The following is a 26,066-nucleotide window of genomic DNA, read 5'->3' as shown; positions in this document are numbered from 1 at the left end:
ATGATTATTTGCATATATTCAATAATAATGTTTTCTTTTTTACCAGAGTAGAACTGGAAAAATATGATATGAAACCAACATCTTGCTTGAATGTCACATTGAGAATGATGCTTATTGAATCAGGTAGAACAAGCCTTTTTTCTTTATTCTCACCTGAGGATACGTTCGTTAAATTTAGAGAGAGAGGAAGGGGGAAGAGAGAGAGAAATATCAATGTGAGAGAGAGACATTGACCAGTTGCCTCCAGTACAACTGGGGATTGAACACACAACCTAAGTATGTGCCCTGACAGGGAATCGAACCAGCAACCTTTTGGCATAGAGGACAGTGCTCCAATCAACTGAGCCACCTGGCCAGGGCAGAACAAGCCATTTTTAAGGAGCTACTGTGGCTTTACTTATGGAGGCAATGCCTGGAAAGCCCTCCTAGCATAACTGGCCTGCCGTCTAGCTTAAAGTGCTCAACCATACAGGTGGTGAGAACCATCACTTCCTGGCAGGCCAGGAACCTAGGTTATTTTGGGGACCCTAAGATGTATAGGTGCCTAGATGTGCAGGTACTGTAGGTGAAATGCGGTGGAGTTTCTTGAACTTGGTTTCCTTTGCCTTGGGATAGCAAACAATAGAGGCAGTAGAAGTGCAATCTGAGACTCCTTATGAAAACTTCCAGAGAGAGAAGTTAATTTTATAATTATTCAATCCTATATGGCTCTAGATTTTGCAAAGCACAGTTAAAAAGACTTACATGGTAAATTAACACTCTTGCTATGCCTACGTAAATAATCAGGCCAAGCCTAATGAGACTAGCCTTATTTTGTGATCAAGAATATCTTATTATGATTACAAGGGAGAAAGTAGGGGGCAGGAGGGGAACATAAGGAAAAGTTGTAAATGACTGAAGTTTAGGGGCTGTCCTGGCTAGCTCACCCATCTGGGTAACCTCTGCTTTTGTTGGTCTGTAACGAGGCTATTGCGCAAAGTAATAGAGACAGAAGTACACCTGTAGAAACTGATGACAATGCAAGTAAGTCCTCTCTGCAGAAACGCAAACTGTGTCCAAGGGAAAGGAATTGATTATCACTCGATGGATATTGCACGTTTTGCCAATCTTGTGTCCATTTTTAAATTTATTTTAGCATTCCTTCCTTGTCAGACTACAAATATGTGATACTTTGCATCTCTTTTGGACTGGTTGTGATATCTTATTGATTCCCTTCTAATTAATAATTTAAATAAAATCAATGACATGTCTTTATTTCATATCTGTGTGAGAATCTTGATTATATTCCCTATTAAAATGCAACTTTTCACCACTGAATAAAGATATGTTTCCATTTAATTTTTAAAATGATGCCAATCATATATATGCCTCTCTCAGCAGTTTCGAGTCATTCAACAGGTAATACTGAGTGACTACTGAGTGCTGGAGGTCCAAAGACGGTCCAGAAGGACCGAGTCACCGACTTCATGGAGCCTGCATCCCAGAGGAGCTAACGTTCACTCAAACAACACTTATCTAGCATTAGCAACCAACATCACAAAGCTTTAAGGCAGAGAAGAAAAATACCCTTACAAAATTCTCTCCAAGTAATCCTTTCTAAATAAATAATCACTGCTTAACAACACAATATATCACCAAAGGGAAAAAAATTCCAGAGGGAAATCCCAGGTTTTATATAAAACTTACGGTGTGCGTAACATGAGGTAGGTAAATCGCTTTGTTAGAAACACTGTGCTTTTATGGAAAAGACATTCTGCTCAGGTTATTCCAAATCTGATCACGCACATCTAATTCCTTTGATTCTTTTAGTTTTTTCATTTGTCCAAGATAATAATACTAACTCCATGGGATTGTAGTGAAATATGATACATGCCTGGAACACAGTAAATGCTCAAATAAGTGTTAGCTAATTTTATTAATGTTATTTACAGATGCTCAGCTCTTGGTGGTCAGTACTCAACCACGTTAATTACCTTGCCCCAAAGAAAACAGGGAGAATGAAAAATGTTTCAAGTTTTTCCCAAATATGGAAAACCTAAAATAATATTATCAGTTCTCTTAGTCATTAAGGAAAAAACATCTCACAGTGTAGGCAGAGATGTTAGGACTGACCTGGAAATGTTACCTGCAGTCCAGGGTTCTGATGTTGTATTTTAAGTGCAGACTATACAAGCACGCCTCTCTCCTGAAATCTTCTGTGTATAACCAACAGGTTGGGAATTATGTGCCCTGTTAGTACCTTATTACAAGTGATGACTATGTAATTTCTCTGAGGCCACACTATAGGGTTACAAGAAAGAGGGCACTTCTAAGAGAGATGGCTAGTCACCAAAAGCCCACAATGTCTGTCACAGGTGACTCTTAGTAGGAGATTCAAGGTCAAAGCCTCTCTGTAACCAGTCAGACTCTGCAGGCAGCCCTTTGAGTACCTGTATCCTCTCCAGCATCATACTCCTAATCAAGCAGATGCTGGGTACATTCAGTAATAGGCAGGGTCTCAAGTTTACCATAACTTAAATGGTATTTCACACTCATCTCTTTCCGCAACTCAACTCGGCTTGATATAATCGCAACTTGCTTCATGAATGCAAAGGGCATTTCACCTTGCTGCAAAATGAATTGACAAAAATAAGAGATCGTAATGCCAAGCAAGAAAAAATATAAAAATCACAAGACAAGTAAGAAAACTACAAGGTCAAATAAACTGCCAAGCCAAAGTTGTTCTAACAGGAAGGCCACCTGGTGTCCATTTGCTAACAGGACTGAACTTAAAGTCATAATTAACCTATTACACCTAGAGCTTCCCACATTATTTTGAAGGTTAATGGTAAGTGTTAACAAAAAGGCAAAGTTAACATTAATGGAGCATCTATGTCCTAAAAACTGTACTAGGTGCATTACAAGTATAATCTCAATGTTGGAACCATTAACCTCCTAGTAAGATTGAAGTGGATTATATGTGTGTAATCCCTTTTAAAAGCATCATATATTATTTAGAGGTTTTTAAGTTTTTTTACAAATCACATTCTCTGCCACATCCCCCTACACTAGAAAAAGTTAAAATATATAAAATGTAAATTTATTACCCAAATCAAGTTGGAAAGATGCTTCATTCATTCACTTACATACCTATTGACCTTGAAGAACCAGACGTCACATGCACACACAGACAGGCACATACACACTTGAGTGTTTGTCCAAGGCTGCTGAACTGCAACCTAAGGAGAATGGCTCCAGGTAAACTTAGGAGTTTTGATTTGTTAAGAAGGACCTTCAAGTTTGGTACAAGAAATACATGTTCTAGAAAAAAAAGAGACAGTAACATATCTTCCTCTAGCCTCCCCCACAAAGAGCAGGGCAGCTTCTCTAGATCGATGTCAACTGAAGTCCAGTATTTAAGAATACAAATTTGAACTGAATTATTAGCCTGCCCAGAGCACGCCGCTATTAACCAACGAGAGCACCCATGCGTCCCAGGCTGGTGGTATTCGCAATGACGAGTCACGCAGACTGCCTCCTGCAAAAGAACACGCTCAGCCCATTTGCCAGCACTGCGCCCTCGCCTGAGAAGCACCCATCTTGGCAAAGGCCTGAGGGGGAGACACGCTACCTGACTCTCTCCGTGGCTCCTCCCGTTCTCCGCTTTGAAGATGGACCTGGGCTTCCTGGACTTGAAGTTGCCCATGGTGGGCCGCAGCACGCCGTCCACCAGCAGGCTCTGCTCTACATGCTGCGGCCCCGGGGCGGGGGCGGGCTCCTCTAGGGCAGCCCCGGCGTCGGGGTAATTCTCTTTATTGTCTTCATCTCTAAAAAACAGGAGAGACCCAATTGAGAAAGCACCACGAGAAATAATACATTGCTGCGGGAAAGAAGGGCTGGCCATGCTCATTGATGCTCTGGTTTATATGGACCTGGCAATATTTTTAGCGTCCACCTAGCCAGTTTCACAATAACAAGAATTTAAGAAATGTGAATTTCACTCTCTAGATTACTCCATATTTCCTTCTAATCTTTATTAACGAATAATGCTTTTTAGCTTTGTACATACTATCATGGTTTTTTTTTTAAGTTTTCACTTCAAGATGCTTTCATGCATATCATATTTTTCTCTCACAATAATAATGTATTCAGGTTAGATAATGTTATTCAAACTTTATAGATTAAGACTCTAAAACCCAGAGATTAAATAAAGTGCCAAAGAGAAGGGCTACTTCACCCAGACCTGGAACGGTCAGGTAGGTTTCCAGTCTCTCATGCATGTGTCCTTGGTTCAGGCACGATGCTTGCTCCTCACTGACAAGTCTATAACCATCTCTCTGTAACTTTCAGGCACAATTAAAAGTTTAATGGGGTCTATTTTAATAGGATACTTCCTACCCAGATAAAGTATAAGACAAGGGTCCCATTTTACCCAGCAAAGCCATCTGAACAACACCCTCAAGATTAAGTTAATGATCCCATTGTCTGGCTCCTATCTGTTGGAATTGCTGGAGAAGATCAAATGGGCTGGCGTTATCTTCATATATTCAATGCTGGTATCGCACTTTTAATTTTCACTCACTAATCAAATTCAATATAATATCATCCCGCTGTTTCAATTTCCTCAAAAACAGTGACACAATAACACTCTTATTTTAAGTCACATTCCTCTTAAATCTAGATGCATTTTTTTTTCTTATTTTGCTAAGAATTCAGCAAACCATAGACAAAACCAAATGGGGCATCTCTCTACACAATCAATATCATCACCCTTAACCCACTGGCAATCATTTGGTATTAGATTAGGAGTGGCCACTTGTCCCCAGTGGTTTTTCCCTCCTGCTCCTCGACCAGAAGCACCTATAGAAGAGATTTTGGCAAGGTCAGGTAGGAAGCAATTCCTCGTGACTCAAGAGCACATCAAGCCAAGAGATAAGACCAGCAAAGGAAGGGTTTCTGTGTCCACTGCTCAAAATGTCTTCTCACAAACAAGAGGGATTAAATTCACTAAACTGATATCGGGAGGGTGAGCTCCAATTCGTTTCTAGGGAAAGATCAAAGCAAACATGAGGATAGGAGGTCTGGAGCATGACCAGGATGTGGGTGGGCAAGGTGTGGACATAAAACTATGTGAAGTGCTAAACTGAAGCCTCAGGACAGACTTAGTGCTATCTGGGTAAAGGAGAACCAAACAAATGAAAAAACTGTTCAATATTAGTAACTGAAAAAAATCAATGCCAATGACACTCGTTAATATTTTCCCTTAAGATCATTTACAACTTAAAAAAAAAAATTCTAAGTTACTAATGGGTTCGGAAACCAATATTGAACCATGAATTGGAACTACATTAGTTCATTTAAAATGCATTTTTTGCCCAGCCGGGCGTGGCTCAGTGGTTGAGCATTGACCTAGGATCCAGGCGATCGGGGTTTAATTCCTGGTCAGGGCACATGCCCGGGTTGCGGGCTGCAGCCGATCAATGACTCTCTCATCATTGATGTTTCTATTTCTCTCTCCCTCTCCTTTCCTCTCTCTGAAATCAATAAAGATATATTTTTTTAAAAATGCATTTTTCTCTGAGAGCATAAGAATACTTCACCCTAACATACGCCACTTTGGCATGTTGGTTATTTTGAACTGAAGACAATCAAGGCTCAACAGACTCAAGAAGAGCTTTTTACCTCCCCCTTAACTGCTTAAAAGAATTTATGTAGAGAGACTGTACCAGGAGCACGATAATACCAAGGTAACTTTTTTTTGGTTAATCCTCACCTGAAAATATTTTTTCCATTGATTTTTAGAGAGAGTGGGAGGGGACAGAGAGAGAAACATCAATGTGCGAGAGACACATCAATCGGTTGCCTCACACACACACCCGAATCGGGGCCAGGGATCGAATCTGCAACCCAGGTATGGGCCCTTGACCAGGAATCAAAACCGCAATCCTTCAGTGTAGGGATTGACACTCTAACCAAAGAGCCACACTGGCCAGGGCCCAAAGATAACTTTTTACATCAGAAAGACCCATCTGCATAGCTTTGCAAATATTTATTTACTAAAGATCTGCTCTTCTCATGCTCCTGGGACTCATCTGCCTCCCCTTTGAGACCTCTGAACCCTACTCACTTCTCTTTAGCTCAGAATAGTAAATAAGCCTCAATTACCTAACTGCCAAAGAGTCTTATATTTGGGGGGTTCCTATAGGTACAAATTAATTTTTTTCTCCTGTCAACCTGTCTTGTGTCAATTTAATTATTAGACCAGCCAAAGAACCTAGAAGGGGAGAGGGAAGGCGTTCCTCCCCGACATCTCATTAGAAACAAATAACACCCATCCCCGGGCCCTGTTCCTAGGTGAGAAACAAAAGGAAGAACTACTGTCTTTCCAGCAGCCTAAAGGCTTCTCATTCAAGGAGAGTTCTAGAACTCTCAGGAATAAGGAAAAGAAGAGATTTTTCAAATCTAAATTGACTCTTTTGATAGATTCGTTCCTAAACTAATACCTGAACTTTGTTTTTATATCATATTTTCAAAGTGCCCAACATTTATTCATCTCATTTATCTCCTTGACTTGAAAAGCAAGGGAAGGTGGGTGAGGGGAGCAATAAATATATTTCTCTCAATACACAAATATAAAACCTAAATAAATGCAAAAGTCATTTTTAGAAATTCCTCAGAGTCCACAAAACAGAAAAGTACAGGATATGTAATTAAAAGCCACTTATTCAATGGGATCGATCATAACTGAGAATGATCATGATGTTCTTAAAGGAACAAGAGACCAAAGGATCCCCCCTCTTATTAGCTGCGTAGCCTGTGCCACACCACTTACCTTCCCAGACCCTCATCCATAAGAATGTCACCTCTATCTTGCAGAGATAATACAGTCTCTGCGAAATGCCTACCACAGAAAGCTGGCTCAAGGCCACAACCCAATAAATGGGAGCTATTGTTACTTTCAAGTTTACTTACACAAGTAATTATTTGCAAAGAAAAAGCTGAGGGCTCTTTTTAGTCTTCCCATACCTCCAGGATAAATTCCAAACTCCTTAGCAATGTACACAAAGCCTTTGAAACTGGGTCTTTGTTTATCTCTGGAACTTCATTTCTAGCCACTCCTGGCCTCCTCACTTCTCGCCAGCTCTGAGGATTCCTGACATCCTGAACTGCTTGCTGTTCCTTTAACTGGAACAATTTTCTCTACCCTTTGTTGACTTTCTGATAACTTGCTCAATCTGCTTGATGGCATCATCTTTTTCTTGACCTTATATCCCACCAAGTTAAAAAAAACACCAAAAACCACATGCCACGTGTGATTATTTTCAGAAATCTATCCCAGAAACCTCTCTGGGCTGTTTGATCTTTCTAAGTGAATATTCTGTTTACCTCTAGTAAAACAGCACTTAAAGTAGCATCATCTATAGTCTTGTCTATCTCTTCCATTGGACCAAGTTCCTGAAGCAGGGATTGATTTGTCTGTCTCTACCCCATAGCTTGAATGGTTTCTGGAACACAAAATAGGCCTTCAATAAATGTATGTTATCCAACAAGTGGACTTCACACTCAGACAAAGTCCAAATTCTCCCTCATAGTGGCTATGTTATCTTGGATGAACTATAATCCCTCTGAGCCTCGGTTTCTCCATCTACAGTATGAGGAGGGAAGCATCAGCTTCCTTTCAGTTGTTTGGGTTACATAATAAAATGTACATGAAAGTGCTCAAAACACAGCAAATGTGGAAGAAATAGCCATGAAGGTTCTGCCATCATACCATGAATACCTTGATTACCAACACCATAACCCAGACACTCAATGACATCTTTGGTGAATAAATCTAGAACCGCTTCCTTATGGTTTATGATGGGAACACTGAGATGGGTGATTTAACGTTTAATTCAATAGTCATTTATTGAGCATTTCTCATATAAAAGGCACTGTCCTGGATACCAACAGGGGGTTATCCAAAAGTGGACAAGATAAAACTTCCTCCAAGAGCTGATAATCTATTAGAAGAAGTAAGATACAAGAACAAATTATTAGAATTCAGAGAAGAGACTACAGACACCAGATCCAGATGGTTTCTGTCCTTCATAATTAAGAACTAAGAAATGGTGGGTCATACCTGAGGCTGGAGCAATCAGCCTGGTCTTCATGTAGAGAGACTGTGTCTTCCTCACACCTGGGAGAAGAAATAGAACATCAGATCCAACTGTGTGCTGCAGCAGAAGCAGCAATAGTCTAGAACTATCTTAAGATTAGCACAGTAAACTGAAAAATAGAATAATCCTCAGCACTCTATACCAAACCAGCTCCAATTCCCAACATGTCTACCAGGCAACGATATTAATGATGTCATTTCATGTGAGCTTAAAAGCGCAGAACCAGAGGGAAGCTCTTTTTTCCTCCACTGCGCTGCTTCACCTAAGCTAACGTATTAGCAAGGAGGTAAGTGTTCACAACAATTGAGGGGACACCTGTCATCAAGCCTGGTAGCTCAATAGAGACTCCATTACACACATTTTTGCATTTTCTCTGCCTCAGGCAGTCCCAAAACACATAGGTTCCCCTGTGGCTTACTCCATTGTCCTAAAATTTTCTTCAACCCCTTCCTTTTTACAAAACTTCTATAGGAACCTTGTGAAAAAGTCTTGGCTCTTCCGTATTGAAAAATCTACAGTGTTCCCCACTGCCCAAGGGAATCTGGAGTAGAACCATTCTCTCTCTAGTGTAGGAAGGAGCCTTTGTTCCTGTTCTCAGCCTTTCACACCCCACCTCACTCCACCACACTCCAGCCTGAAAAGCTTTTTTCATCTTCAACTCCTACTCATCCTTCACTGCCCAAGTCAAGTCTCACAAGTTCCGTGAAGCTTCCAGGCCAAGTTGATTCACATGCCACATTCCTACTTTATCCTTAATGTGTAAATGTTTACTCTTCATTATGAAGTTTTGGTAACTAACTATAGCTTGCCTCATACTGCTGTATAATTCTTTTGTACCTCTGAGATATTTTTAATTAGCTAATTCCATGGGAAGAAATAACCGTAATTTCTTTTTCTAGATAGGCTGCCACAGTGCTGACAGTGCTACCCCAGAGTAAATACTCAATGAGTGTCTGAATTGAGCCACTAACTCTGTCCCCTCAGCTAGTCTGGTCCCTGAAATAACTTAAAAAGCATTTATTGAACATTTACTGACTTCCAGGTACTGCATTAGGCATTGGAGCTATGCTTCCCAAACTCTTTAGAATTCAGGGCTGACCAATTTGTTTTCTGTTTCCAATCCCCTGTGGATAGATACTTTTGTAAAAATGTCACAGGAATGTCAAATTCCTAAAAACGTTATTAAATGCTTACTCCCATCTCTGTACCGCTTTTGTCTCAGAGAAGTTACAAACAATTTAGGGACCCACACTTTCAGTACCACTACTTCTAAAAGACACAAAGTTGAAAAAGACCTGGGTCTGGCTTGAGATAATCACAATATAATGAGCAGACAAAAATAAATAAATACAACACATAAATATAACCATAATATGGTATTTATATTATATAAAATCACTTAAAATTTTTAATATTCCTTACCAGCAATAGTTTATAATTTACCCATATAACAAATTGCTAAAGCTCCATTTTCTCCCCTTATAAACCCTTTTAAATTATGGTTTTGTACAGAATTAAACAAAGGCCACCTGCTAACCCTCTCTACCTGCTAAAGTATTTTGCTCCCACTGGCAGTTAAAAAAAAAAACTCAGATGACTAGACAAAACACTCTTCTTAATGAAATGAACTAAATGTCCATGCTTCATCTTGTTTTTGACTGTCAGTAACCCACTCTGTCCATCTCATGGATAACAGCAGTTAAATTCATAAGAATTGCCCTGTTCTCCATTCGAGGCACTCACTTAGATCGTGTGAGTTTTGTAATGTGAATAAAAATGTTTCCCAATAAAAATTACCTAGTTAAATAGAAAAATCAATGAAAAACAGAAATCTAATATTGCTGCTTGTAAAGAATTAGGGTTTAACCAGAGGTTCAACCCTAGAGCTCAACAATACCTGTTGTTTGAGAATTTGGGATGAACTTGTTTTTCTCATTAGTAGTGTTGACCTTTCTTAAAGTACAGTTAGTTAAAAATGGAAACCCAGCACCAGGACATACAAAGTTGCAGGTGATTTCTGAGGTATGAGGCCAGACCTAATTAGCTGATCCAATTTTAAGGCCTACTGAACAACTTCAGTTGCCAAAGAAACACAACTCCTAGCTCACAAATATATTGATGAAACAGATCTCCCTGGTGGCTTACATGGCACATATACACAAGCTCTTGTAGTTCAGTTGGGTTTTCATTTGCTTTGATGAAGACTGTCAAGTTCTACTTAATTAACATCTCCTTTCTGATTGCCCTGCTGATTGCTTGCCCAGCAGCCCCTGCAATGTACAATACTAGCCCAATATAAAACTGGATTCTACAGTGGGAACTCATATCCAGAAATTCCTACTCCTGGAAGAAAATCAATTCTGACCAAGTGCTTAGCTGGTCTTGGGCATGGCATTCTCTTCTACATTAGAGCCCAATATAGGACTTTAAAGACCAATCTCTTTAATTATCTCCTTCTTAAATATTCAAAACTAGGTATCCTCCAGTTTCATGCTTTTTGAACTGTAAATTGTGAATTAGCGAGTCTCAAAATTATATAGCAGCTACCAGCAGTTTGTTATTGTTGTTAGGGAAACAGAATAGAAAATGTCAATATAATAAGAGTTTAGTGTTTTTTCATGAAACTTGTTTAAATAAATCATGTATATACGTGAGTGCTGGATTATAATATAAAATGTTTTTCTTACTGTTGTTTGTAGTAAAAAAAAAAAAGTGAGCGGCACTTAAATGACTTCCTTTGAAGTTCTCATTAACTAGATACTGAGTCCCAGAGTTCTTAATTTGTGGTTGTCTAGACAATATGTGGATAATCTGTCCTTTGAATTACTTCTTTGGGAAGTGCTCAGGGTTGTTACCTTTTTCTCTCTTCAGACTTTAACTCCCTCTATCAACCACAAACAAGAAAAAATGTATGGTACCTCACAGCTCACCTTCTTTTACACTGTCTCAGTGAAGCCTGACAATGTGAAATAGAAATTACCTTCACACAAGAGGTTTAGGAATTGCCCAGGATTCCAAGATGTACAGCAGTAACTGCTCCACCACACCATGCCCACCAAGTCCTCTCTTCAGTCTACATTCCCAGGGCTCACAAGAGAGGGAGAAAAGCTTGTTACTCAGAATAATGGTGGTGAAAGAAGTGCCCATGAAACGATCTCGTTTGACTTGTGGTAAATAAGAAGAGAGGCCTCAGGTTGGTTTTTCACTAAAATGTAGTTGTGCCAGGAAGGGGACTGTCATTCACCCTGGAGTACTGTGTTCCCTGAAGGCAAAGTTGCAGAGGTACAGTCTGAAATCCTGCAGGATTTCTCAGAGTGTGTCCCCAGAACCACTTGCATTAGCACTACCTGGAGTGCCTGAGTGAAACAGCCGGCTCTGGCCCCACCCCCAGTCCAGCCCCCCAAGGTCAACTCTCTGAAGGTGGGGCCCAGGAATGGTGAATTTTTAAACCAGATGGCCCCTCCCTCTACATAACTAGTATGCTTCTAAAACTCTAACACTGACCTAAAGGTTTACAAAACCCAGACCAGCAGTAGGCTGACTCCAACACAACCACCCATTCTAGGTTTCTACTTTGGTATAAAGCCTGGAAAGTTGGATTTTTCACAAGCCCCAACTGCCTTCCACAGTTGATATTGATAGTTAGTTGGTTTAGAAAAGCATTGTTTCAAATGATGACTAATTCATTGATAACTAAATCAGAATTCATTGCTGGGCAGGCTTTAATTCAAATAGCAGGTTTGCCAGGACAACATAGGAAATGACCATGGAAAAATAATAGATGAAAGAGTACTGCAGATACAGAAGGGAAGGCCAAGGCCATTCTGATCTCGGAAGATTGGGTAGAAAAAGAAACTGAGTTGGTCCAGAGCTGCACAGGCACTGCCAGGCCTGGGAAAAACTGAGAAGAGAATAAAGTTTGTCTTTGAGACCCTCCCAATTCCCCTTCTCTATGACTCTTCGAAGACCCCCAACTAGCCAAGCGGAACCCTATTAGGTTAGACTATCTGATAACATAATTTATATTAAAGTAATAATAACAACTTGAATCTACCTCCCAGGGGCACAGACTTTTTAATTTCCATTTTAATAAGTGTCATCACCACAGGCCTTAATCCAAAAGAAATCATCTCTAGGTGGAATTTCAGGCACTAAAGAAAATAAATGAGTGTGGGAAGAAAGAAGTATGAGTGGGGTGGGGACAAGAGGGAAAGGAAATTGTCTTGCATCCAAAACACGTAAGAAAGGCAAGCACTTCCTCTATGTATGCGAAGACGACACCCCAACATTTACTGAGCACCTGCTATGTCTACGTCTCAGGATAGTGCATCCCGGTCCTGCTGGCTTTGGGGTCATGCCCGAAGAACCAAGGATATGGCTGGGATTACTGAGGGGAGGGGAAAACGTTACATTAAACAATGACTAGTTGTAAACAACCCTAATCCATGCTATGCTACATCTATGAAGCTTTTGGTATGTTTTAAATATGCTCCTTCGATTTTTAGATTAGCCAGATGGCATTCCAATTGTCACTCAGTGCTTTTTAAAATAAATCACTGTCACTTCTCTGAAAACAACAACAGAATCTTATGCAATCAGAATTCCCTGGAGAGTGGCCAAAGACTAGGTACCAGACTTTCCCCAGCATTTAACTATAAAACCTTTACAAAAAACCAAAATTGTCCATGTGAAATCTGGAACTAAATGTCTCCATTTTGAAGCTGTTAAGCCTGTGGCTGACTGGGGATCTGGCCGCACAGGGCTCATGAGAATCGGGCCCAGAAGGTACTTGGTGTTTGTAAACACAGCCAAGGGAGAAGAGCAGTACCTGTGCACCTGAACCAGGACATCCCCACCTCATCTTCGGCCAGCATGCTTTGGCAGGCATCTTCCCCCACGTTCAGGCTTTTAGAAAATGCAAAGTTGCACACGATTGCCAAGCAATCTCATTAATAAGATACAGGTCTCAATGAGTATACTATATTGCATCTTCTAAAGTCAACCCTGGGCTGTTTCTGTTGTTGTTTTAAAGTAACTCCAGTTAAGTGATCCCAAAGCTCAACACTAAGAGAGTAGCAATTCCAGAGAAACAAAAGAACGTGGGGAAACAAGAGGCCCTGGAAGTCCTGTAGAATCTTATCCTTCCATCACCAAGTTACTGTGACAATAGTAAGACTTGAAACTCACAAAATATATATGCTCACATTTACTTGCCTGTTTTGGAACTTTAGCAAACGGCTCCCAAGTTAGTGGGCTTTCTCTATTAAACTTGCAGCATTTTCTTATTGTAGTTGAGTGTAACACTTTATACACCCCTTTTTCCTAAAAAGCTGTTGACAGTGACTTCTACCAAAAGGTCCCAGAAGTAAACATCATGAGTTAGCCTAGATAAAAATTGTTAAAGTATAGATATTCCATACATATATGTATATATGTAAATTATATAAAAATTACATGTAGTATGAGCATAATATACTATCACTTTTAAACATATGTATAGTATAATATTAGAAAAACACATTAAGGAAAGGATGACAAAAAATTTACATCATGAACTATAAATATCTAATAAAGAAATACTGTGCCTGCTGGCCTTGAGTAAAATATTACACTCCTTCATTCTGTTTAAATGGTGTTAGCCTGGCCAACCAACACTTTAACACAGGACAAGATGACTCATTTCTCCTATAGCCAGATCTTTGAGGTCAGAAGACAAAAATGACAAAGGGCATGCAAGAAAAGTTTACTCTCCTGTGTCTTAAGAATCGGTAGACAAGAGAGGGTGAGGATAAGTTTAGCCTGTTTATCACATGCTGGAATTCAACTCAAGTCGTTTTACATCGTCTCCTATGTGCTGTAAATGTATGCAGAGCACTGCATGAAAACTGACACTGAATGTTGGCAAAATACAACTGAGCTTCCTTTATGGTATGTCAAATAGATTTTTTTTTAAAGAAATCTGAGCTCCAAGAACACATTTCTGGGTGCATTGAGCTCCAGCAAGCATCAGCTTGTTTTCCTATCTCTCCCGCAGCTGCCAAAAAGCTGATTTCAACCTGTGAAGATTTCTGGGCCCCATCAGTTAGCACGTCGCCCGGTCTCCCCAGCCCCAGATTACAGGAGACAATGCATCTAATGCGAAGAGTGGCTGGGGACCGCAGAGGGTGCGTTCAAGATAGTTGCTTCCAGAGAAAGGCATGCGAGTCCCGCTTTAATGGAGAGAATCACTTACTCTGTTACAGCCGCGCTGCTGAAGGAATTATCCTGAAGGCTGAAACAGAAACAAGAAAACATCAGCCAAGTCCGGCGGGGGAGCCGCCTCCCTGCTCGCTCTCCGGGAGTCAGGGCGCGCACGCAAACATGGCATTGCCAGCAGACCTCCGGCTCGCCGGGCGCTCGCCCTACCTTGGGCAGCCGTCTGCACATGCTCGCAACGACACCCCCCGCAGGGCCCAGCCTCGCCGCGAACCACAAAGCCCGGCAGCCCCGGAGGCTGCGGGGACCGAGCTGGGCGGGGCGCGGCGCGCGGCGGAGCGGAGCGGAGCGGGACCCTGGGGCGCCCGGGTCCCCGCGGGAGCACCTGGAGCGTTACCGCGCGACCCCAACCTCGCCGGCCACGCACGCGCGGCGTTGCATCCAAGCCCGTCGGCGCCAGCCACCCCCGAGGCTGGCAATAGGAAAGCCCAAGCGTTACCGCCTAGGTGCCGCAAGCCGCGGGGGACTCGCCGTCTCGCAGGCGCCTCTGAGCAGCGCCGCGGAGCTGCCCCCTCCGGGGGTGGGAGCGCGCGGAGGTTCAGCCACCGGCCGGAGAAGGCGGGAGGGAGCGGGAAGGGGGGGGGGGGCACGCGGCTGCTCGTTTTGTTTTAGGTATTTTTTTTAAATCTGTGTTGTTCTGTACGGATTGCCCGGGAAGGAGGGCGTGCGGCACCGCAGCCGGCCTGCCCGCAGCCCCTGAGCGCGCAGCCCCCGCCAGAGCCGCGGATGAGCCGCGCAGGCCGAGCGCGCAGTTGGTGACCGAGGGGACCGTGCTGGCGGCGGGGCTGCCCACGCCCAGAGCAGCCCGCGCGGGCTCCGCGCCCAAGCACCTCTACAAAGGATGGAAAACTGCATCCGCAAACGCTAACCCCTTTAAATAAAAGCGGCTCTGCTGGGGGAAGGGAAGGCTGTCCGCCCCCACTTGCTTCACCCTGGGGATATTTGTCCTGCCCTCTTTCCTTTGTTCATTTCTCTTGCCAGCTTGACCTTGATATGGAATGAACAGTCATCTGTGAAAGATGCTTCTTTTGAATTTTGAATTAGAAAGACCCCTTCCCCCACTTTTTAATCTCTCTACCCTCAGAAGCAGCTGAGATGCTGGTTTTTAGCCCGAACTATATAAGCAGATGCGTTTTAATCTATAACAACAACCCAAAAAAAACCCTCAAATTTTTATTTTCAGATAATTAGAAAATTACTCGAAACTTGGTCATAAGAGGGAAAGCATTTCAGTGTCACACTGAGACATTGTTTCAGAGGCCCACTCCAAGGACCCCTTAATTCTCTCAGAAAATGTACTTGTGTTTGACTTTGCCACTCACTATTGGTTAGATTCCAGACACTGGAGTTACATGCTCACTTGCACTTTTTGTCCAATCTGTCCGGAGGAAAACAACCTGGACAGTATGGTTTTATTGCCTTTTACAACTTTAACCAATTTTGCATCTAACCTAACAATCTGATACTAACATTCTTAACAAGTGCTAATAAATATTCAGATCCTCGAAATGCTCTTGGAACCAGAAGCATCACTGTCTTATAGGTTCCCTCATTAATACATGAATAGATCCCTGATGTATGCCTACATTTGTATGAGAGTGATGTTTTTAACTTGTTAAACTTATACTTTGGAAAGTCAATATTGAGTTGAGTCCTTTACAACTTTACTTGCCTCTCTTGGAATCTTTTTAAAAGTAGCTGACTAAAAACTTCAATGGTCTTAGACCTGAATTCTATTGGGTAAATAAGTTTAAAAATATTCATCCCTTGAATGATTAAAAATACTATATACATGCTTCAGCCTGCCAGGAGTTAGATTCAGGACTGTCGGGAATGACCTCTTCTTTATATATGTGTATTCATTCTTTAGCATCACAAACTGAGGTCTGTTCTTTCTATTTTATTGACGCTGATAAAAGGTAAGTCTATATTCAGTCTTCTTGGCTTTAAAGATTCAAAGGTAGCCAGTTTTCAGAAATTCCTTTTTTAAGTCATTGTCTATGGTAGTCATTGTCCTGATGCAGAGAAAGGTCGTACTTTTCTCATTTAAGCATTTCCAGTGACCCATCTGGAATGGAAAATGCTTTCAACTTTGAAACAGGACTTAGACAAGTATATGAAATAATGTGGGTCCTTTGAAAGTAGCATGAAATAACAACTATATAAAATAAATGCAGCCCGGGCCAGCCAGGTAGCTCAGTTGGTTAGAGCATTGTCCTGATACGCCAAGGTTGCAGGTTCGATCCCTGGCTAGGGCACATACAAGAAACAAGCAATGAATGCATCAAGAAGTGGAAAACAAATCGACGTTTCTCTTTCACTCTCTCTAAAAAGCAATCAATAAAAATAAAATAATAAATGCAGGTAGTCAATAATGTCCACAGAAAAGAAAGAAGAATTCTCAGCAGCTCATGATTGGTGTAAATGAAAATTAGAATTTAGGTGGTATTCATATGCAATGAAAATAATTTGTTGATATAGCTAATTACCATTTTTTAAAAATGTCCCAGAAAAAAAAGTTATTTGGAGATATGCCCCCCCAAAAAATCAACCATTTTTATTTTTACTTCTCCATCAATTCTTCTGACATTTGTTTTCATATTAAATTAGATTTAGACATTATCCTTATAGTGTCCAGGGCCTTGTCTTGTTTTGTCTTTATAATTTTGACTATTCAACTTGGAACAGGACAATACTGATGAATAATCATACGACATCTGGCTGTTTTAAAGACCCTGTATGACTAAACAGCAGTTCAAGGTGAATTCAAAAAGAGAAGCAGAAAAACTAATCTTGGAGTTCTGGAAGAAGTAAGTTTTAGACCAGTGTTTCCCAAAGTGTCTTCAGTAAAATTCTAGTCTCCCAGATGATCCAAGAAAATAAATTAAAAAGAATTACATACTCAAAACTAAGTTTTTAAAAGGATGTACATTATAAATTCACATTGCACATTAGGCAACAAAGAAAAGTAGTTCATTGTTTTTTAACCAATGTTCCTCAAACTCATTGAAAACCAAAACATTTTGTTAACATCAGGTTGAATTAGGAATTTTGAGAAAAGAGTTCTTGAGTATATGAGAAAAAGTGCAAAACAGATTAACTGGTATAATTATTTGTGCAAAACAGATTAACTGGTATAATTATTCATTGAACAAATGAATGAATGTAAAGATGATGCTAAGTTCTTGTCACTAGTCCATAGCTATAAGACAGACACAGCCCTGTCATCATGTTTTTAGAGTAATTGTTCATGCATGTATATACGTGTGCATATATATAATATATAATCTGTATGTATTATATACAACCCTATTTATACATTGTAAGTAGAATAAGGGGAAATGAAGATGCTAAATTTAAATATGGTTAATTCATTTACATGTTAAAAGTTATAATGTTTTCTTTATCAGTGCTCCTAAAACCAACATCTAAATTTCAGGTTTAATAATAATAGTTTCTCTATTATAACTGAAAAACTTTTTATTCCAGTGTATTGACTTGGCTATGTACAAAATATAAACCTATAATGTAGTGGTTAAGAAGGGAATGTGTGGAATTGCCAGGGTTTAAGACCCACCAGTTACTAGTAGTTTGAAGTCCAACAACCACTCCATCCCCAAGTTTTCTCATCTGTTAAGTGGAGATGATGATAACCTATGCCATGGATTCTAATGAAGATTAAATCACACGACTGAAAACAACACAAAAAGGTGAATAAATGCTATTGTCATCACTTTCATTATTACTATTAAAAGAAAATATAAACATAAAATTGGAAACAGGGTGAATAAACTGCTGTGCTTGCGTAATAAGCTTATAGATGGTATTTTCTTTCAATTTTCCATAATGGTACAATGTTTACATCGTTTAAAAAAAAAACAATAAAAATAAAAATGTAGACTGACTGCTCTTAAAATAAAATGAGCTCTATCCAGAATAGTTCTGTGCTCAGTTTATAACTCTTTGATTTAAAATACTCACATATCCCTAAAGGAACATTCAATTCTGAGAAATCACTTTCTACAAGACGCTGTGGCAAAGAGCCAGAATCTTTACAATGCCAGGAAGTCAACAGAGGTCTGCTCCACTGGCCTGGACACAGTGACTTGTACCTTCCTGCCAGGACCCTTGGGAATGAGCAGGCTTCCCTGTGGAAAGAGAAGACTTTTGCCTAAAAAGATAATTTTCCATAAAGAAAACTATCCAGGACTCTCTCTTCTAATCCTTTCCCTTACCAGTCCCAAAAACTGACTCCGTAACTAGAGAGGCCAATGTCTGAGCTCCTGAAGACTCACAGGTGCCCATGGAAGCAAAGTTGTGATGCCAAAAATACAAACTGATAGCGGACTGGTTAACATATTGGTCTCCAATCAAACACCCCTCCCTAATTAATGCTACTGTATAGCAAATCCACTTTTGTCTCTTTGAGATAATTCAATTAGATGATTCAAAGAGATGATTCAATCTCTTTGAATCTCTTTGAATCATCTGACAAAATGCAGATACAATGTAAATTGATTACTGAGTGAAATTCCAATTTTTGCAAAAGACTCAGGATTTCATGAAATCAATGGGAGTGATATTGGAGACCAGCTTAAATCACATTCAAAAACAGTGGCAAGTAAGGTTTTGGTGGTAACAACCAAAGAATATAAAACAGATGGTGATATGTCAATTCTAAAGGGAATAAACTAAATATCAAAGGATTAAAAGTGGACCTTGGAAAAATTTATGAAGCCCTTTATTTTTAAATGTTACCTTTTTATAATTATGCAGTGAGTAGACAATGTGAAATGAAGGTTATCATTTTGAGCTAAAATCTTTTCCGAAAAATCATACATATGCCCCTTTCAATGGGCATGATTTATTTTTTATTGTATCTAAGAAGTAACTCACTATTACATTTATATCCATAATACAAATTAAGAACATTTTTATAATCTTAACTGTTTACCATGATCTACCAGGTCTTATGTGCACTGGTCCTAAGGACAACTCTGAACTTGTCTGCAGCCACACTGGTCTCCCTGCTGTTATTATAACAGGCGAAGCTGATCCACCCCTAAGACTGTTGCACTTGGTCTTCCCTTTGCTGGGAACACCACCCCCAGGCCTGCTCACAATGTGCTTCCTCTGGGAAAATGTCCCTGCCCACACTCCCTAAATTAGCAGCTCCCATCACTTTATTCTAATTTATTCTCTTTGTAGAACCTGTCACTACCTGATATTTAATAGTTGTTTGTCTATTTGTGTTACAGTTGCCTCCCCCAGTAGAATGGGGGCTCTTTGAAGGCTATATCCTCAGGGCTGAAATAATCAGTAAATACTTGTGGAATGAAATGAATGAGTGAATATTTAATTCTATTTTTCTAAAGGTAAAGCTCTATTCATCCCTTATATTTCCTATTTACTTTGAAACACTAGCTCCTGTTTTAAGTAAAGCACTTTAAGTGGGCTTTTTCAGGTAATGGGGTTTACCTGCTTTAGACACTCCTTCCTTTGCTTTGCAGGGATAGCAAACAAATATGCTGTTATGCCAACATGGTTGTTGGTACTGGTTGCCTAAAACATTGTTTCTGAGGTGTGGTCCCAGTCTAGCCAGAAAGAGCACTGGGATTAACTGATTAGGAATGTTTGCTATGGGACAGGATGGGGGCATGGAAGCAGAATTACTGACCTAGAGCACTCTATTAAAACAAAATTTTTCTTGGGGAAAAAAAACCCCACATTTCATTATCAACACTTCAGTTTGAATTAATTTTCAGATAACTGAATATATCTTCCGATTAATGTGATTAACAACCTCAGGAGATACCTGGTCTAATTCTCATTTAATACCTAAACTTGTGCCAGGACAACCTCTATCTGCTGCTTAAAACTTCCAGGGACCAGAAATTCATATCTCACAGACTTATTTATTGGACACCATTAATTCTTGGGGGGAAAATTTTTCCACTTGATCTCTCCCCTGCCTCTTGTTACTCCACTGTGGCTGAATGCCCCTAAGAATTATCTGAATGCCCCAGAATTCATCTCCTGGTCTCCATTCCTCTAGTAGGTATCATATGGCATGACTAGAGTCCTTTCCGCATCCTTCTTGGTTGTACTGTACTGAATAAAGTAGGTTAATGTCCTCTTAAAGTGCAGCTGCTATACTACTGTTTCAGGTGTGGTTCATTCAGTGAAGAGTGAAACAGGATTGTGCCTTCTTTTTTAAACATTATGTATACTCCTGGAGGTAGTCCAAGATCATTGTCAGTGTTTTTGGCAGTTACATCACACTGGAGGCTCAGATTGTTGGAGTCAACTGCTATTCCAAGATCCATATCTGTGCCATCCACAAGGAGAGCAATTAATTTATTGAACTTAAGTCCCAACATTGCATATATTTCAGTGAAATTCTATATTATTTTATCTGACATTTTATGCTATTAAACCTAATCTTTCAGATCTTTTAGAATATATATTTTAACGAAAATTATGTTTGCTGTCACATCTAGTTTCGTAGAATCAGTGCTCTGTGAATTCAGTCCTTCCCAAAACATGGAGCATACACTAAATATACTTGTATTCAATTCATAAGTTATTTGCTTATATAATCAGGGAAATGTATTAATTAATTATTTAATATAGTAAAACTTAGGCTACTTGAAATTATTTTACTTTAGGGGTAGTAAGTGGGGAGAGAAGAAATGAGAAAAAAAGGTGGGGCTACAAGGAGAGATAGCAAACTGGGGAATCCACGGTTAGGAGGTAGCAGCGTAAAGGCACAAATCCATTACAGGTGGCAGTGACATTTCTGTCCTGTTCAGCACCTTCCCCTCCCAGCAAAGGTATGGCTGAAACTCTAGTCAAACACAGATTGCAGTTGAATGAGTGATTCAGTTGAAGAACAGCCTCGCACATCAGCAGGCAGCAACCGGGATACCTGGGGCCCGCTCAGGAAAGCCTCCTCTGTTCTACGAAGAGTAAAGGGTATTTTTCTCCCCATAAGTCCCCTTACATCTTCAAAAATTTTTTTTCAAGTTTTTGTTCTTCCTCCTGGTTCCACTTACCCCTTTTCTGTTTTTAAACCTTGATAGCATTCACTTTACACATGCTGTCAGAGCTTTGGCCCATGTAAATCTGTCCGCATTTCATGTGGTCATCACCTTACAAAAATTCCTTTGCTCACATGATGTTCTGCATCTCTTTAAAATTCTCTATCGATGGACATTGTTCTTGTCATCTACTGTCTTGACAGCTTAAAACAACCATTTTATTTTGCTCTTGATTTTGAGAGTTAGGAATTCTGCAAGAGTTTAGCTGGGCAGTTCATCTCTGACCCATGTGGTATCAGTTGGGGCAGGTGGGACTGGAGGACCACCTTCCAAGATAGCGTCTTCAGTCACATAGCCAATAACTCAATGCTCCTTGACCTCCCTCTCCACCTGGCATCTCATCCTTCGGGGCCTCTCCATACAGCTTGAACTTCTCACAGCATAGTGATCTCAGGGCAATTTATCTTCTTACATGGCAGCTGACTTCCAAGAGACCAAGGCAGAAGTGTTCAGTTCACTTAAAGGTTTGGCCTAGGCTGGCATAATATTAGTTCTGCCATATGCTATTGGTCAAAACAGCTACAAGTTAGCTCAGACTCAAGGGCAGGATAATAGACCCACCTCTTAATGGGAAGGGTATAAAAAGATCTGTAACCATCTTTAATCTGCCACAGACATTTACCTTGATGCATCTAGGAATAATTATTTTTGTTTTTTTCATCCTTAGAGTTATGAGAGCAGATAATTATACTTCTCATTTGAATGGACCATTAATCTATACTTACCTATGTGTGTGTGTATATATTGTATATAATATATATGTAATATACATTTGTGTGTGTATACATATATAAGGTATCCCCCAAAATGTATACACACACTTTGAATAATTATAAAGACTGTATTTCTTAAAATACATTTCATTTTCAAAATTGAGCTATCAGCTGTTAAAGTGTATATACATTTTTGGGGACACTAAGTATACACACACACACACACACACACATATGAAAGATAGGGCTATTAAGAAGAGAGGTAAGATTTCTGTTACTCTCAACAAACAAAAAGTCTGGCTACTTAATTTAATTCAAGCAACAGTCCTCAAGAGTGTTGTTTCAACACCCTGACATGACATGACCAACTGTGAGTATGTTGCAACTTGCAAGTCATTTGTCAAATATTGACATTTGTGAATAATCCAATTTCTAAATAATAAATTCGAGCAGATCCAAGTTTTTTCTGCAAGAGCATCATTCTCTCACATGTATTCCTAACTGTAATCTCCAGTGGAGATTAAGGGGTGGAGTTGTTGCAGCTCTTCCCCTGGGAACTGCTCATAAGCCTGGCACACTGATGGGAAAATTCCACACCCAGCCATCATCCATCCTGTATGACTTGGAAGAGGGAAAGAAAAAAAAAAAAGAAGAAAAAATAAGAACAACTAGCTTAGAGCATGTTACTAATGAAGTCAGTATTAGTTAGCTAGATGAAAGCTGGATAAAATTCAAATACGAAGAGCTTTTGAAGTTTATTTTGCTCAGTATCAGTAGAGAAAAATCTCATAGCGTTGTCCTCCCTTCTCTCTTCTGCCTTTCTCTCTCCTTCCCCCAGCCCTTCCCCAGTGGGCTCGCAAATGAAAGCTAACGAAACTTAGTAGAATATTTATCATACTGGAAAAATAACTCAAAAGTCATACGTTGCTAAGCTTGGACAGAATACTGTTTACTGGGATTGAAAACAGCAGATGTATTTATAGTTCCAAAAGCATAATGTCTCACTCCACAGCTATTTCTAGTTACTAAGTGCATACTAGTATAAAATAAAATTTGCCCTTATCACCTCCTGTAGAAAATGACTTAGCTCCATTTCCGATGGACCTGGTGAGCTGTCGTTTGTAGGTGGTTTACACACATCCAGAGAGAGCCAATTGCCCTTGGCTCTGGAGCAGTCAGGGCTGTTCTGTTGCAATTCTATATTTGGTATCAATCCCTCCACGCAGGATTCAGCTCATGTCATTGCGGGGCCTGTTGTCTCTGAGCTTGACTTGGCACAGAAACAACTAACTTCTTAATGGTCCTCAAGAAACTATTAAAAATTAATTGGTAATATAGCAACTTTCAACCAAAATAGTAAATACCAAGTCCTAGGACCAATAGGACATGAATTACTGCCACAAAACTCATCAAAAATGGTCAATTTAGTGAGAAAAAAATAGAATATCCACAATCAACTTTCAAAGAAAGATAAATATTAAAATGTATATCACCCATTAGAGAGATTTTTCATCTAATAACTAAGTGCCGAAAGCTCAAAAGCCTAGCATAACATAAGAAAAAGTACAGATGCTGGAATCCTGGGGCCTGGAAGCTGCCTCAGTTCTACCATTAACACATTTGACCTTGTGTGGTGAGTGACTTTAAAATTATATATTTGGGGGAAATGTAGAAATAAAGTTACATGGCTTATTTTTATAAGAAAACGGGAAGGAAAGGAAGGAGGGTTGGAAGGAAGGAGGGAAGGGAGGGAAGGGAAAGAAAGAGAAAAGAAAGGAAAAAAGAGAAGAGAAAATAAAATTTATATATGGGGGAAACACAGAAGTTAAAACTCTATCTGGGCAGCGATTACATTGGCATAATAAATGACTACTTAAAGCGGTAAAGGACTGGCCAATGGTTAAGAATTTGAATTAATGGTATTACAATACTACTAAACAATGATTGCCTCATTTTACAGAATGCTGACTTATGGATTCTACTTATGAACTTCTAAGGAGCCCCAATAACCCAATCAGAACATTGTTTTCTATTTTTGGAAATAGAATGGGACTGTTTCCATATTGTTTGTCTCAGTTTTCCACTGGAAGTGACTTCCGTTTCTGCTACATTATTGGTAAATTGTCTTCTGTGGGCTGGCCTGGCTACCTATGACTCTACCATTCATGAAGTTTTTTCTCTGGGAGGAAGTCAAAGGGACTAAGATGACATCTCCCTCACAGCCCACCCCCATTATAATCACTGAAGGTCTGGGAGTAGAAGAGGGGGAAGGGAAGAGTTTGGAAACGACTGGTGTCAGAGAGAAAGCTCGTTAGGAAAACACTCTTATGAGAAGGTATCAAAAGAAATGAGGAAAGAAATGACAGGTAAAGTATGTGTGGATATTAAGAGGCAATGGAGGTGTCTGGATTTCCAATCAGGCCCTGGGATTCTCCCAACTGCACGGCTCCTATGACTTTTCACGCCCTAAGGATCCCCTTGTCTCATCTATCTGTTATCCACCCTCCTTCTGCCATCACGAGAAATAACAGAGTGGAAGAAGGCTCGCGTCGCACCCTCCACGCTCTAGGGTGAACACCCCCACGGAGGATCATGTGCTCATAAGAACAGGGCTACAGCCGCGGTCTGCCTGGTATCCCTGAGCGGGCAGGAATGCTTGTTGCGCTGTAGACTGTCCAGAATTGGGGTGGGAATTTTATGTTCCCACTCCTCAAACTGAGGGAGACTGTCACAGGGCTATAGGAAGCTGGTACCAGGCCACATTTTCCAGCCTTCTTATCACACTGTCTTGAGCTCTCATCGCTTACTCAGTGGCTCCTTTCTTTGGCCTCTAGCCCAGGCTAGATTTTAACTCAAGGATTTTTGCTTCTTTTTTTTTTTTCTTTTTTTCTTTTTTAACTTCTCCAGTATACACAAAAGTAGAGAGACTAGTATAATAAAAAAACCATATGCCTATCACCCAGCTCCACCAGTTATCTGTATTCAGTCATATTTTTTTGCCAAACACTGACTCCCCCCAAATGTCATCAAAATGACCTTTTGATAAGACAAAGCTGCATTTATTCTTACCTGATAATGGAGAATACTACCCTGCCAGAATCTTAAGTAAAGATGGCCAGGTTAGGGTGTTTATGAGGTTGGGGAGTCTGGTTCAAGGTGGGTCACTCAATGGTGAGTCACTTATTCTCAATTAGGAATAAGTAAGGGTCATGATATAATAATTTATAAGATGAAGATTCTGAGGGGAAGTGTCCAAAGGGTCTTGGGGCATAAACAGTGACCCGATGCTATCTGTTGAAGAGTTGAAGAGTTTGATGTTCATTTTGATGGGTTTGATGGGAAGTTCCTGAAACAATAAGTTTATTTGCAACTTTTATCTCCCTGGGCAAGGGTATCCTGGAGTAGTGAAATCAAATTGTTGAAGGCAGTGGAGTAATATAGTTACACTGGTAAGGAGGCTGCATAGTGAAGTCATATTAATATAGTAAGTTCTGTGGGTGTATGTCTTTTGAGTCATCTAGCCCTCCACTCACGTTTATTATTGTTGTTATTTGCTAAAGTATTTTAAAGTATGGCTTGTTTTTTAAAGTTGCCCATAGGTATCCAGCTCACATACTCAGTCTGTAATTAGGTTAAGTCGCTAATAACCAAAACACTCATAAACATGCAATTTAAAAAAAATAATTCAGTGTTCTGCCCTTAGCTTTACCAGGAAAGCCAAGGAAATAACTCTCATGCTAAGAATTCACTGTCACACTCTGGAATAAAAAGTGTCCAGGACTATCCAGAATCTCAAAGAGCTCTAAACAGAAACAACAGCCAGTCTAAGCTGTGATAATAGAAGAGAGAACCAGCAAGTA

General features: G+C 40.1%; 1 protein-coding gene across 1 annotated transcript in view; it reads right to left on the bottom strand.

Annotated features, from left to right (window-relative positions):
- FAM13C (family with sequence similarity 13 member C) overlaps positions 1-14,443 on the bottom strand; it is a 108,564-nt gene extending 94,121 nt beyond the window's left edge. Inside the window, exons 1-3 of the mRNA XM_016220832.2 lie at positions 14,371-14,443; positions 8,102-8,158; positions 3,611-3,806 (exon numbers count right to left, since the gene is read on the bottom strand). Of these exons, the coding sequence (XP_016076318.2) occupies positions 3,611-3,806; positions 8,102-8,158; positions 14,371-14,432 (315 nt within the window). The 5' untranslated portion in view covers positions 14,433-14,443. The remainder of the gene's footprint in view (positions 1-3,610; positions 3,807-8,101; positions 8,159-14,370) is intronic.
- Between the last annotated feature and the right edge of the window lie 11,623 nt (positions 14,444-26,066).

Source organism: Miniopterus natalensis, chromosome 14, assembly GCF_054644295.1.
Source record: "Miniopterus natalensis isolate mMinNat1 chromosome 14, mMinNat1.hap1, whole genome shotgun sequence".
Classification (NCBI taxonomy): domain Eukaryota; kingdom Metazoa; phylum Chordata; class Mammalia; order Chiroptera; family Miniopteridae; genus Miniopterus; species Miniopterus natalensis.
This window is presented reverse-complemented; position numbering and strand designations above follow the sequence as displayed.